Consider the following 12,126-nt stretch of genomic DNA (forward strand, 5'->3'; position numbering starts at 1 on the left):
GGCCCTTATCGTGCATCCACTGAGTACAGGTTATGCCTTTTTATGTATAAAAAGAAGCCTAAAAGCTTCCTGAGAGAAGGGTGGCAGTGAACATGAGTCCCATGAATTTTCCTGAGCACAGCTAGCTGGCAGCGCCATTCCTGCTAACAGGTGTGCATGTATATAGTTATATATAGATATTAAATACATACATTAAAAATATATGTAGATAACTGTTTGTGTATTTTTCTATATTTACATATATATAGAGAGAGATATATGGCTGCATATATTATATATAAATAAAATAGGGACCATGTGTATATATTTATTTTTATACATATATATGTGTATATAATAGATTTTTGCATATACATGTAGTCATTTCTAATGGCCAGAAAAGCTTTTCCAAGAGTTCTATAAATACCTTATCAAGAAATGTCTGAGTGATGAGGGCAGGGAATATTGGGTGGGCAGGAGCCCATAATAAAATCCTCTCTGGGGCTGTGCTGGGTGCATGCTATGGCCCTGCATGGAGAGTCCGAGTCCTGCCCAGCCTTCCTCATCCTCAGCCGTGACTGGAGCAGTGGTATGAGGGGATGAATTCGGGGACGCTGGTTTTAGGTTGTTAAACTGGGGAGGTATGTGCCCCACAGTGTTTCTGGGGCTGGGCCTCCCAGTTTCCCCAGGCTGTTTGGGGCCAATGGGATCCCCCAATCACCTGCATGTCCATTCTCCTCTGTCCTGATGTCCATTGCTCCCCTTTTCTATCAGCATTTCACAGGGGGAACTTTGCTTTCCCTCTTCTTTTGGAAAGCACTCAGCTTCAATCTACAGGGGCACGTGTCGCCTCTCCTAAATCCAAGTATCTGCAGGATTGGTGACAGGCCTGAAGGCAGTTTCCAAGTCTTGGCCTCCCACAGCGATCTGGACCAAAGCCTCTGCGCATTAGTCCCTGGATGGAGGGATGGGTGCACGGATAGAGCTCTGGTGCTCCTTGCAAGAGCTTCTCTGTGAGGAAACGCCAGCACAGAGCCAAAGGCAAAGAGACACCTAAGGGGGTTGGAAGGGATCCCAGCTGCAGCCCGGGGAGGGTCAGGCACAACCAAACTCTGCACAAGGGTGTTTCAGGATTATGTGGAGATGTTACTGCTGACCATTGCAGCTTTCTTTTTTTCTCACTGATAGGCATGTAACTCACTTTAAAGGCCAGATCTGGTATAAATGTTATTTGGCGCTAAGGCAGGAGTGTGTGCCCTGTGCAGCTTCCTTGTCCTGGAAACCATTAGGAGGACGGCTGCATACTTGGATTTTCACACACAGACTATCTGCTAATGTAATAGTCCCAGTGGAAAGTTTAGTGCTCGGGAATATTTTGTGGATTTGAGAAAAATCCCAGGAGGATTTTTGGTTTCATACAGCAATTGCTTTTTGGCAGCTTTGGGATAGATGTAATCTGGTTCCCATTTGTGTCCTGAATATTTAAATGGAACGGCCTGCCTTCCACTCAGGGCACAAGTAGATGGATCTAGAAATAGATGGAAGTAGAAAATAATAGTAACAAGAAAATCATCACCTCTACAAAAAAAAAATTTCTTAGGGCAACTTTTCAGATGTTGCGTTTAGGAAATGTATATGTCAATTTTTGGTCCTTTTAGTGACTTTTTGAGTAGGTGAGATACTGCTGTGGGTGTAAATCTGAAGTAAACCTGTAGAAGCTGGTGAAATTGCTCCAGGTTTGGATTGGTGCATGTGAGAGCAGAGTTTGGCCACACAGTAAGGTGTATCCCATTAGTGGCAGGCAGTCCTGCAGCATTTGCTGGCTTTCAGTGGCCTTGTCCAGCTCAGATGTCCCACCACGGTGTGTGGTTGTGGTTTTCCTGATGCGTGTCTGTCCCACATCTTGAAGGTGTCATTTTTGTGCAAACCAAGCCATGACAGCCAGCACCTGTCAAGGCAGCACCAGCCGAGGAGCAGCGTGATCTACAGGGGGATGCCACATCTCAAGAAAACACAGCATGGGGTTAAATAATTGAGCAGCACTTGGGATTATCTGCTCTGACCATGTTGGCTAACACAAATATTAATGTGCTTTAGACAACAGTAACTCCAGTGATCAAGTCTCAGGCTGGAAAATAATGACATTGTTAACTTAATGAACGATTTAAGGAATTAAAATGCTTTTAGTGAAATTCTTCCCTATGATGGCTACCTGGGATGGACAGAGGGTCCCTGCCAGTGACATATCCTGTCCCCTGGGCTGTGTCCCTCTGCTTGTGACCAGCACCATTTTGGGTCTGTTTTTGATATGATGGCTCCACACCAGTGGCTGTTGCTGTGATTTTCCCTGTTTTAAATCTGAGCAGAGCCATCTGGGAGCAAGAACTACAGGCAATTATCTTGTTAGCTCTTCTACGTATAACACCTTTATTAAATTTCTGCATTTTAAAAGTGGCTGAATATAAATTGCTTGTAATGATTTAATAATGGAAGGATCATAGTTGTAATATATATTCTGGTGGGAAGAAGGTTTAATTCCTTTTTGCTTTAAGTTATGACACTTAAGAATTGTGCAAAGGCTCTGCTTAGAGTAGGGTTATCACAAGCAGTTCTTCACACAGATCACGTGAAGAGCTGTGGATCCTTAGGATGGTTTGTTGCTTGCATTAAAAGAAAAGGAAAAACTCTAGAAATCCATACGATAGAGTTCAATGCCTGCCTTTTCAGTTAGAGAGCACTGTACAGCCTTTGTACTATTTTTGTTCTGTCCTTATCCCAGGCTCCTTTGTACGCTGCAAGTTTGTGGGAATGACTCAGGGAGAAAGCTATTTAACCTAAAGGACACCACTGGCAAAAAAAAAAAGAGATGGATAAAGAGCAATGTCCGTGACTGTGAGTGGGAACCAAGAGGAATATTTGTGTGTGTCTGAGGAAGAGAGATCCCAAAACCTCCTCCAAATGGGAAAAAAAATCCTCTTCTTCAAGATGCTGTTTATTCAGTTCAAGAAGGGAATTTTAAAATATACTTGCTTGAAGTAACAAGGAGCTAAGACTGAATGATCCACAGACCTAGGTCCTATTTCACTTCTGGTTAATTAATGGAAGGGCTTAAATATCCGAGTGACATGGATCGTGCCAGTGCTTTTCTGTAACGTGATCATTTTTAAAGGCAGTAAGTACAGCAGAATTTATCATGGCTTAAACTCCTGCTCTACAAGTGTCTTGTCTGTATGTTGTAGCTGATTGATGATTTTTCTTTTTTCCCCCAGTAGAAGAAAATTTCCTTCCCTAAGAATTTATGTGATGAATTTTTATCTTGGAGGTTTTTTATTGCTTGGAAATCAGAATTTATAGTGTAGTGAAATTGTCTGCAGACAGCTGCTGTGCTGATAAGCAGTGTGGCTGTAGCAGAAGTGTTGTCTCACTCGCAAGCTCCATGTCAGCCTTCGTATTTCACTCTTTTACCGGGAGTTTCTTTCCCTACTTTCAGCTCTGAATAATACTTATCCTTTCATCTCAGAGCAGCAAGGCTGACATGAGTCATCATTGTGCCACTGGCACTTTGATCAAAGCAGGATTTTCAATTATTGATTCAATTCTTTGAATAAATTTGGGCTGGCTGTGTATTGTAGACTCAGTGTTACAGCTGCAAAGGCAAATGTGTAGCTTATAATATAGAGAGACCTTAAAAATGCACGTATTTGTGCAAAGCCTAGTGCAGCTGCCTAAGCAATATGCATCTCTTCCTCCGTGGGGTTAATGCCCAGGTAACTGTTTGGCACCTGGAGGTGTGATGAGAATGCTCTGCCTGTATCCTGCCTCTCCTCTGGGGTGAGCCTGGGACGGGGGGAAAAACCAGCATGTTTTTCTAGCATTATAAAACCTGTTACCATCTGAGATGAAAGAGTGGTGATGGGCACAGTTTGCCCCTACATGCCAGCACACCTGATTTCCATAGGGAAGGGGGAGAAGTGCGGGCATCCGAGGGGATCTCCCGGGTAGTCAGGCTTGGCTCCACTCTTTCCTCTATCCATGTGATCTCATGCCAGCTTCAGGAGCTGCTTTCAAAGCACATTTGCTTTGCTTCTCTCATAGGTTTTTTTCTCCCCTGCTTTGCTTTTTGCTGAGGGGAAGCATATATGAAAATAAGCGCGTGAGGCTGAAGTTTTGTGGAGAATGCTCATCCTTGTCAGCAGTTAAATTTGGACGTGTTAGCACGATTCCTTGGGAGAGACGGAGTTTGGCTGCCTCCATTGCCTATTCACATTAGTCTTGCTCGTGTTTTCTTGGACAATGCACTTTCTGGAGACTGGCATGACAGTACCAAGGATGGGTGACTCCAGGAACTTTTCTTGAGCAAGGGAATAGCACAACGTGGATCCTGGAGCTGATACTGGGATGAGGATTTCTTTCCCCAGAGTGGTGAGTTGTGGAGGCGTAGCTCGGTCTGATAATCCTGCCAGGCACAGGGGTGCAGCTTCTCCTGGCTTTCATGTGGAAAATGAGAGGTGCTGCTTGCTCACATCTGGTGTGCATTATGTGTGTTGGATTTTAGTCCTGCAAGATATTGCTCTGCTCCTGTGAAAATAATACTAGTGATGCTTGTTCAGTCCTCGCAGGGCTCGGGAGCCCTGGCAGTGGATGCGAGGTTCACAAGCAGAATTATGGGGTGTGAGGATGAGTCAGCCACCCCAGAAGTGACCTGGAAAACTTGTGCATTGACTGGGGAGCTGTTGATGGAAAATGATCACCAGTGGCTGCCTGAGCCCCTGCACTTCATCGGAGCTGTGGCTGCAAAAGAATCCCAGCGCTGCTGAAGGAGAGCTGCTGGAGGTACCAAAAACATCCCTTGTGACATTGTTAGGAGTCCAGTTTTTATACCTAAACTAAGAAGTGAGACACATGAGTTATTTTTTTTCTTCCCAGCTTTGGGAGAGTGGCATGGCTATGGGGCTGGGGTATGGCAATCCCTGCTCTCACAACTGTGCTAATGCTTAGGAGGGGAAGTAGTGTTCATGGGCCAGGATGCACATGGAGGGGTGTCCAGCCTCAACAGAGGGTCCCTGTGACCCACTGCAGGGACTGATTGGTCCACCCTGGGCAATTCATGGTACAGCCTTCGTGCAGCCCCTGGAATGTTGGAGTGCTTTACTGTCCTTTTGTTTTCCTTAAACAATTCTCTTCCTTTTTTGACCTGAGATTTTTATGCAGCAACAGGGCAGAGAAAGTATTTTAAATGTGGAATAAGGTATTTATACTCCTTTTTGGCACAGCTATGATACAGAAGGACAGATGTGGGCTTGGAAATGATGTAGTTTTTGTTCTGTCTTTTTTGGACTTCCCTTACATACTGTGGCAGGATTTAAAGGAAAGTGTAAAGCTGCCTTACTTACTTTTTAATTTTAGATGATTGCTTTGGATGATATTTGAAACACCTCAGTTTCTGTTGAACTGCTCGGTCAGTAGGGTACAGATTAAAAGGATTTTTTGGAGGTCAACTCTGTGGTTTTGTTTGGCTGGGTGGATTTTGGGTGGTAGAGGAGGAGTTACACATGCCAGCAGCATGGGCTGTGCTGCGGGCAGCCACATTATGTTACCTGGGTGGGCAGTGGGGTGTGATGCAGAAACTCATTAGCTGGACTCTGCCGTGAGGTGTTGCCTCTAAATAGCACCAAGCTGTGTTTTCACAACTGGCATCATTTGGTGTTTTGCTGAAGATGAGAGTCCTAGTACAGTTTGGCTGTAAGCAAACCATCTTCTCTGACTGTTTTCGTAAATTTGTTTCTTGGGGATGCTGTTATTGCTCTAAAAGCATGGCTTTCCTCTCATGTCACAGCAATGAGCTTCCTATGTGGTTTGCTTTAGATCCTTTTCAAAACCAGACTGAAACCACATCAGAAACAGGAAATATTTAAGTGTTGCTCCACTGTCTCTGGGTCCTGGCTGACTGTCTGGTGTTAATCTTAGCAACTGATTCATTTAAATAGTTCTGAATCTTCAAATGAATTGCACTGCTGTGCAATAACCTCCAGGATAATATGTCTGCTTCTGTACAATGGAATGTGTGCTTATCTAAAAGAAAAGGAAAACAAGTGAATTGGTGTCAGGCAGTCACTTAGATGTAGGAGGGTCAGTAGAGATGCAGAAATGAAGGCCTGGAGCAGCTGCCCAATTTAGCAAGGACTGAACTGGGCCAGAAATGTGGTCATGTCTTACAGAGCTGGCTATAAGAGACACTAGATGTATGGCAATTGAAGGCGTGATGTCTATGGACTGGGCTGCATCCTGGCATTCTGGGGCTGAGGGGGCTGGGCTGCCTTTGGGAGCGGGAGAGGAGAGGGCACAGCACAGCTGGCAGCTGCCTGCAGGCACCTACAGACATGATGAGGTTGGTTCTTCTTGGCAGTGGCTGTCACAAAACATGGGGCAGCAGCTGCAGCAGCTGTGGTTTATGGTTTGTTTGGGCTAGATGTGGGTAAAAAGCCATTCCCCAGGGACACGTCCCTGAAGGGGTGATAATCTTCATCCTAGGTTGCCCTCAACTGGCTTCTTACTCATGGCTGCTGGGCACCACTGCTCTGGCACCAGGAATCAGTTATAGGGATGAAAATTGCTCTTTTGGTGAGCACTGTAGAGGAATGCAGAGGTCTGGGAAAGGAACAAATGCCTGAGCATTGGATGGGTGCCTTGCACCATGTCAGAGCTGGGTGTAATAAAGCCTTTCCCTTCAGAGAGTGGAGCTGGGATTTGGAAGGCTCCAGTGACAGCAAGGAGGGAAAGAAAAAGGGCTTGTGCTTTGCTCCAAATGGCTTGGGAGGTTCCACTAAGCTTTCAAGTGGTGCCTTACTGCCCATGATCTGGATTTTGGTTATGTGCCAAACACTGATCTTTTGGCAACTGTTTTCTGTGTTACACAAAAACTGGTTTTCTGTGTCAGTTACAGCTGACATTTTATTAAAACCTACTTTGAATGAGCATAAAATATTGTTACATCATTTTTAATGTCATAAGACATCATGACAGCATTTTATAATGATAAAACATCAACGTGGGTGCAGCACAGTCCAGTAGTTTCTGCCTGGATTTGGGCTACTTGATTTTGACTCTGATATAACAGAGATCAGAAACTGAGCAGTTTGGCAGATGCTGGTATTTACCAATCCTGATTTTAGTAGAATATTGCTCTGCCACGACTACCAAGGACAAGGGGTTAGGTGAGAATTTCTGATCCTGTTAAAGAAAAAACCATGTCTTTGTTCTCGATCTTGTAAAATTTGAAACCATGACCCAAGGGTGCCTACAGACTCGAAATGCAGAAGGCGAGGGTACAGTTTTACTAACAGTTTATTTCTTTTGAATTCTCTTTGGTTAGTGATGAGGCCAAGCCAGTATCTGCTTGAAGCTGCTTGTCTTCTTCCTTCGGTATGCAGGTTTTCTTTGCTTCACCCCAGTCTACCTTTTATTCATAAAACAAGCTTGGGGTTGAAATGCACTGGTTTCATACAGGATTCCAAATTCCAAGGCAGAACTGTGGGTGTGGAGGAGCAATTAAGGGTGTCTTTAATCCTATTCTCTACCAGAATAGGCCAATAATTTTTGAAATTAGTTTACTTGAGATTTTTTTTTGGGTCTGTGTTGGCATCAGCACAATTTACAGACCAGTCTCCTATGCTTCTTTTCACAGACATATATGGTTTAGATCTACTCAAGCAAGCAATCTTTCCCTCTTGCTCTCTAAATATAGATAACTGCCATGCACATTCATGCATAATATGAATGGTAAAGTGATGAATTCATTAACATTTTGCAGAAATGTCTATTTCTTTTCCTCTTGGCACAGAAGAAAACAGTATCTTCATGCCTGTAGAAAAGATAGGCTGGATCCTACCCCCTTGTTATCCCCCTGCTGCCTTGCTCCATGCAGTTGCATGGGGTTAGCGATGACCTGTGTAATATATGCAGAGAGATGCAGTTAACTGAGCACAAACCAAGCAGTTAGGATTTATAAATCCGGGTCATTTGTGCATGACTCTTTCTTTCCTGCAGAGCGGGGTGCTGCAGATCTCTGTGTTTGTGGGCTTCCTGACCCACAGGGGTCGGTGGATGCAGCACTGGTGCCACTTTGAGCATTCCACCTCCTGCTCAAGCAAGTCCTTGGCAGTGGCTGGTGCTAGAGGTTGATGACCATTCCTTTAGCCTAAAACCTGTGACAACCAGTGGGGTGAGTTGAGAGTGAGTCTTCTGTGTCCCTGCTGTGTGCCAGGGTACTTGCAGCCAGGAGATGCTCATTTCCAAGGTTTGAACCTTGAAGAGCCTCTCTTTACAAAAATGAGTAAGTTCTCAGAAAAATGAGAAAGTGAAAAATAACAAAATCATAGAACAGACCAGATGGGAAGGGATCTCAGCAGATCACCTGGTCTAACCTTTTGAGGGAAGGAGACAATTTAGACGAGATTATCTAGGACAGTGTCTAATCGCATCCTGAAAACCTTGAGTGATGGGGAGTCTGCCACATCCCTGGGCAGGTTGTTCAGTGAGTGATTGTTTTCACTGTAAAAAGTTTCATCCTGATGTCGAGATAAAACATCTCTTAGTGCAACTCATGCTTGTTGCCCTTTCTCACGGTAGCTCCTTGTGAGGAGAGGGCCTCTTTCCTCTCAGTAGCCTCCTTTTAAATCCTGCAAGACTGTAATGAGAGCTCCCTCACAGCCAGGGAGAAAGGACCTAACTGCTTCAGCCTTTCCTCACAGAACAGGCTCTACAGCCCACTGATGATCTTTGTGGCCCTCCTTTGGACCCTGTACAGTCTGTATCTTTCTTGAATTGTAGGGTTATGCCAATGTCATTTGTGACCTGAAATATAGGGACAATCCAATGTCATTCCTGGCTTAACGCTGCTGTGATGCATTTTGTATCAGCTTCTTAAAACAAGCACCCCTGAGAACAGATTTAGGATGGGCCCTGTTGTTTGCCAAGTTGCAAGCAGAAAAGGCCTGAATGCTGTGTAAGTGCTGCTCAGCAGAGACTAAAACATCCCTGTGTTATCAACAGTGTTTCCAGTGCAAATCCAAAACACGGCCCCACACCAGCTACTGAGAAGAAAATTAACTCTACCCTAGCCAAAACCAGCTCAGTCCAGTCATCAGTGTCTGTAGCATGCTGGGGCTGGGGCATGCAGCTCCTGTGCAGTTGATCTGCCAGACGAATTCCCATGGCCCTCCAGCTACATCCACTCTTTACCATATTAAGAATATCTGGACAAAGTGATTTATAAACTCTCTCCCTTGATAGCACTGGTTGTATTTTATGTCTCAGCAATTTTCTGTATTGCTAAACTATTACTCATGGGCAGATTTTGTGGTAAGGCCTTTCCCAGACTATAGCCCTATTTAATGTGTGGCTGTGTCCTCAGCTTTCCTTCTTTTTACCTATTCCCTTGTTCAGTTTTATGCTGGCTCTGTTGGTTTCATGTCCTGGGGCTATGCCCTGATTCGTGAGCTTGTGACTTGTCACTGCTAGCTCTTACAAACCTTTCTTTGTACCTGGACTGAGGACCTTGTAGCCGAGGGTGGGCCAATGCATGAAACAGCATTGGTGACTTGGTGTTTTGCCTCTCCTTCCTCAGAGCTACTGTGTTATTTGGGAGGTGTGGACTGAAGAGGTGGTTTGCTCACTGGCCTCAGAAGGGCTCCTTGGCACCCAGCCAGGCTCAAGAAAATTTTTTTTGACTACTATCATAAGTCATGGCTTCATATTTTGTCGTTCATGCGGTTTCTTTACTGACATTCCGTTCGTCTTTCTTCCAGGCTCCACATCTGTTTGTTACAAGCCTACCAGCCCAGTCCAGGTACTGGAAGACACTGGCTTTCTTTACCAGGATCACCAGTTATTTGCTGGCAGGCATGAAGTGTCTCCACTAGCGGCTGAAGTGATCAGTGCCAAAGAAAAAGCTGGTAAGCGCATGGCCACACTTCCGTATGAACCCACTGCACTTACTTCCAAGTTTTCCCCAAAGCATAAATCGAGCAGTTTAAACCATTTACAAATAGTGTTTACAGAGTTGAAGGCCAACTTCTCATTCTTGCTAGAGTCAAAGTTGCCTTTGGCTTGTGTATTGTGACCCACCATTGCTTGTACTTGTGGAGGATGCAGCATTTCCACTTGTCCTTCAGGACATGGTTGCTTTTCACTGCACAGCCGGACCAATTTCCACAGCTCTTTTGCTGATGGAGCAAGACCACAGGCACTGTGGAAGGCTCACTGTGGTCAATCCTTCTGGACTTCAGTAATAGGCAATTTAAAGTACATCTCCCAGATACAAGGATGATAACATCACTAGTACAGAAGTGGAAATCCTGATGTGTTATAAAGAACTGCCTTGACTGTGTGATGTTGGCTTTGTCCCCTTTCCTCAGGCTTTTCTCAGGCGTTGTCTTACAACCTAGACTGGAAGCTTTCTGGTGTGTTAGGGAGACGTTATTCCTTGTCTGCAAAAATGTCCCTTGTGGTGAGGCTTCTGTGTGCTAACATGGATAAAGCAGCAGGAGTTTGCTGTAACTGCAGGGACATATAAGGCAGATGGATACTTGGCTGTTGAGCAGACAGGTAGATGGAGATGTGTGTGTCTGTGCATCTTCCTGGCTTAGACCCCATCCCGAGGAGCTGATAGCCCCTCTGAGAGGTGGTGGCCAGGCTGCAACCCCAGCGAGTGAGGCTGGCAGGCAGATAACATGGTTTCAGCGAAAGCAGGAGAGGTGTATCTCCTAGGGCAGGTGTGGAGTGAAACAGCCTGGGAATCTTCTCTCCCTCTTGAGCCCCACAATCATCTTTAAGGCTTTGCCACAGAAATGTTAGTGGAAATGACCTCATTGTTAAAGGCTTTTCTTTCCCTCTTGCATCTGGGTTGTATATAAGTTATCCCACAGCATGTGCCGTAACTGGTGAAACCTCCGGGAAATGACCAGACCTCAAGAGAAAGTTTGTTTTTAAACTGCTTTTAAATGCCAAAAAACAAATGTAATTCCTGACAAACTCCTCTGAGAATTGGAAACAGCAGGAGAAAGAAAGTTGCCAAGAACAACCTCAAAAAACCAAACTGCAGACATCACCTCCTTCTTACCTAGGGACATTGGAAGACTCTTCTCACTTTTGTCTGCACTGGAATCTTTCAGGAACATTCCTCTGAGTTCAGACGGCGTTCAGATAGACAGCTTACAGCACTTTTGGGATGGGTGTGGAAGAAGGGCTGCAGGAAGGAGGGATTCCAAACCTCTCAGCCATGGCTATAACACAATATGCTGAGTTGAAAGGGACTCATTGGGATCATCAAGTCCAGCTCCTGGCCCTATGCAGGACACCCCAAGAATCACACCATCTGCCTGAGAGCATTGTCCAAATGCTTCTAGGTGCTTAGCTCCAGGCAAGCTCCATTCCATATGCAGTGCAAAGATGGTGCCATTGGCTCTGAATGACTTCAGTAGCCTGTGTTAGGGTTGTGTAGCTAATCTGTCTGTGTTTTTTTTTTAAATGCTGGCATTACATCTATGACCATAATGCCTTCCTTGTGTTGACCCAGCAAAATTACAACAGTTAGTATTGACTCCCTTAGAAACAGCGTTATCAGCCAGAAGGGAAATTGCAGTTTTAGAGGAACATGCCGGAGCACAGATTATTCTCAGACCTTTAGGGTCACTTTATTTTCAGTTCCATTTCACAGTTTTCCTGTGACACATTTTACATTTTATTTTGTCATGGCACACAGTACACTTACGACTTCGTCCATCAAAAATACAGTAGTTGGTATTGCCATGCAGGCTGCCTCTGTAAGTTGTGCAAGCCATCTCCAGGGAGAGGTCAAACACTGGAACAGGCTTCCAAGAGAGGTGGTCAATGCCCCAAGCCTGTCAGTGTTTAAAGAGGCATTTGGACAATGCCCTTAATAAAATACTTTAACTTTTGCTGAGCCTTGGATTGGTCAGGCAGTGGGAGGAGATAATCATTGTAGGTCTCTATCCCATCCCATCTCATCTCATCCCATCCCATCCCGTCCCATCCTATCCATTTCAGAAAATACCAAATTTCCCTGTGATATGGAAGTCCCTTGTTGACTTGGAGGAGGGGTTCAGAGCTGTGGGTATGGGATGCATG

General features: G+C 44.9%; 1 protein-coding gene across 3 annotated transcripts in view; it reads left to right on the forward strand.

Moving 5' to 3' along the window:
- AMOTL1 (angiomotin like 1) overlaps nt 1-12,126 on the forward strand; it is a 78,395-nt gene that overhangs the window by 21,003 nt on the left and 45,266 nt on the right. For 2 of the 3 annotated variants that reach the window (XM_019286452.3, XM_039563522.1), the window contains one exon: nt 9,786-9,932. In XM_019286452.3, coding sequence (XP_019141997.1) covers nt 9,786-9,932 — 147 coding nt within the window. Of the gene's footprint in view, nt 1-4,102; nt 4,402-9,785; nt 9,933-12,126 lie in introns of those variants that run through there. The other variant, XM_010400628.4, reaches the window with a different exon arrangement.

This window comes from Corvus cornix, chromosome 1 (assembly GCF_000738735.6).
Source record: "Corvus cornix cornix isolate S_Up_H32 chromosome 1, ASM73873v5, whole genome shotgun sequence".
In the NCBI taxonomy this organism is placed as follows: domain Eukaryota; kingdom Metazoa; phylum Chordata; class Aves; order Passeriformes; family Corvidae; genus Corvus; species Corvus cornix.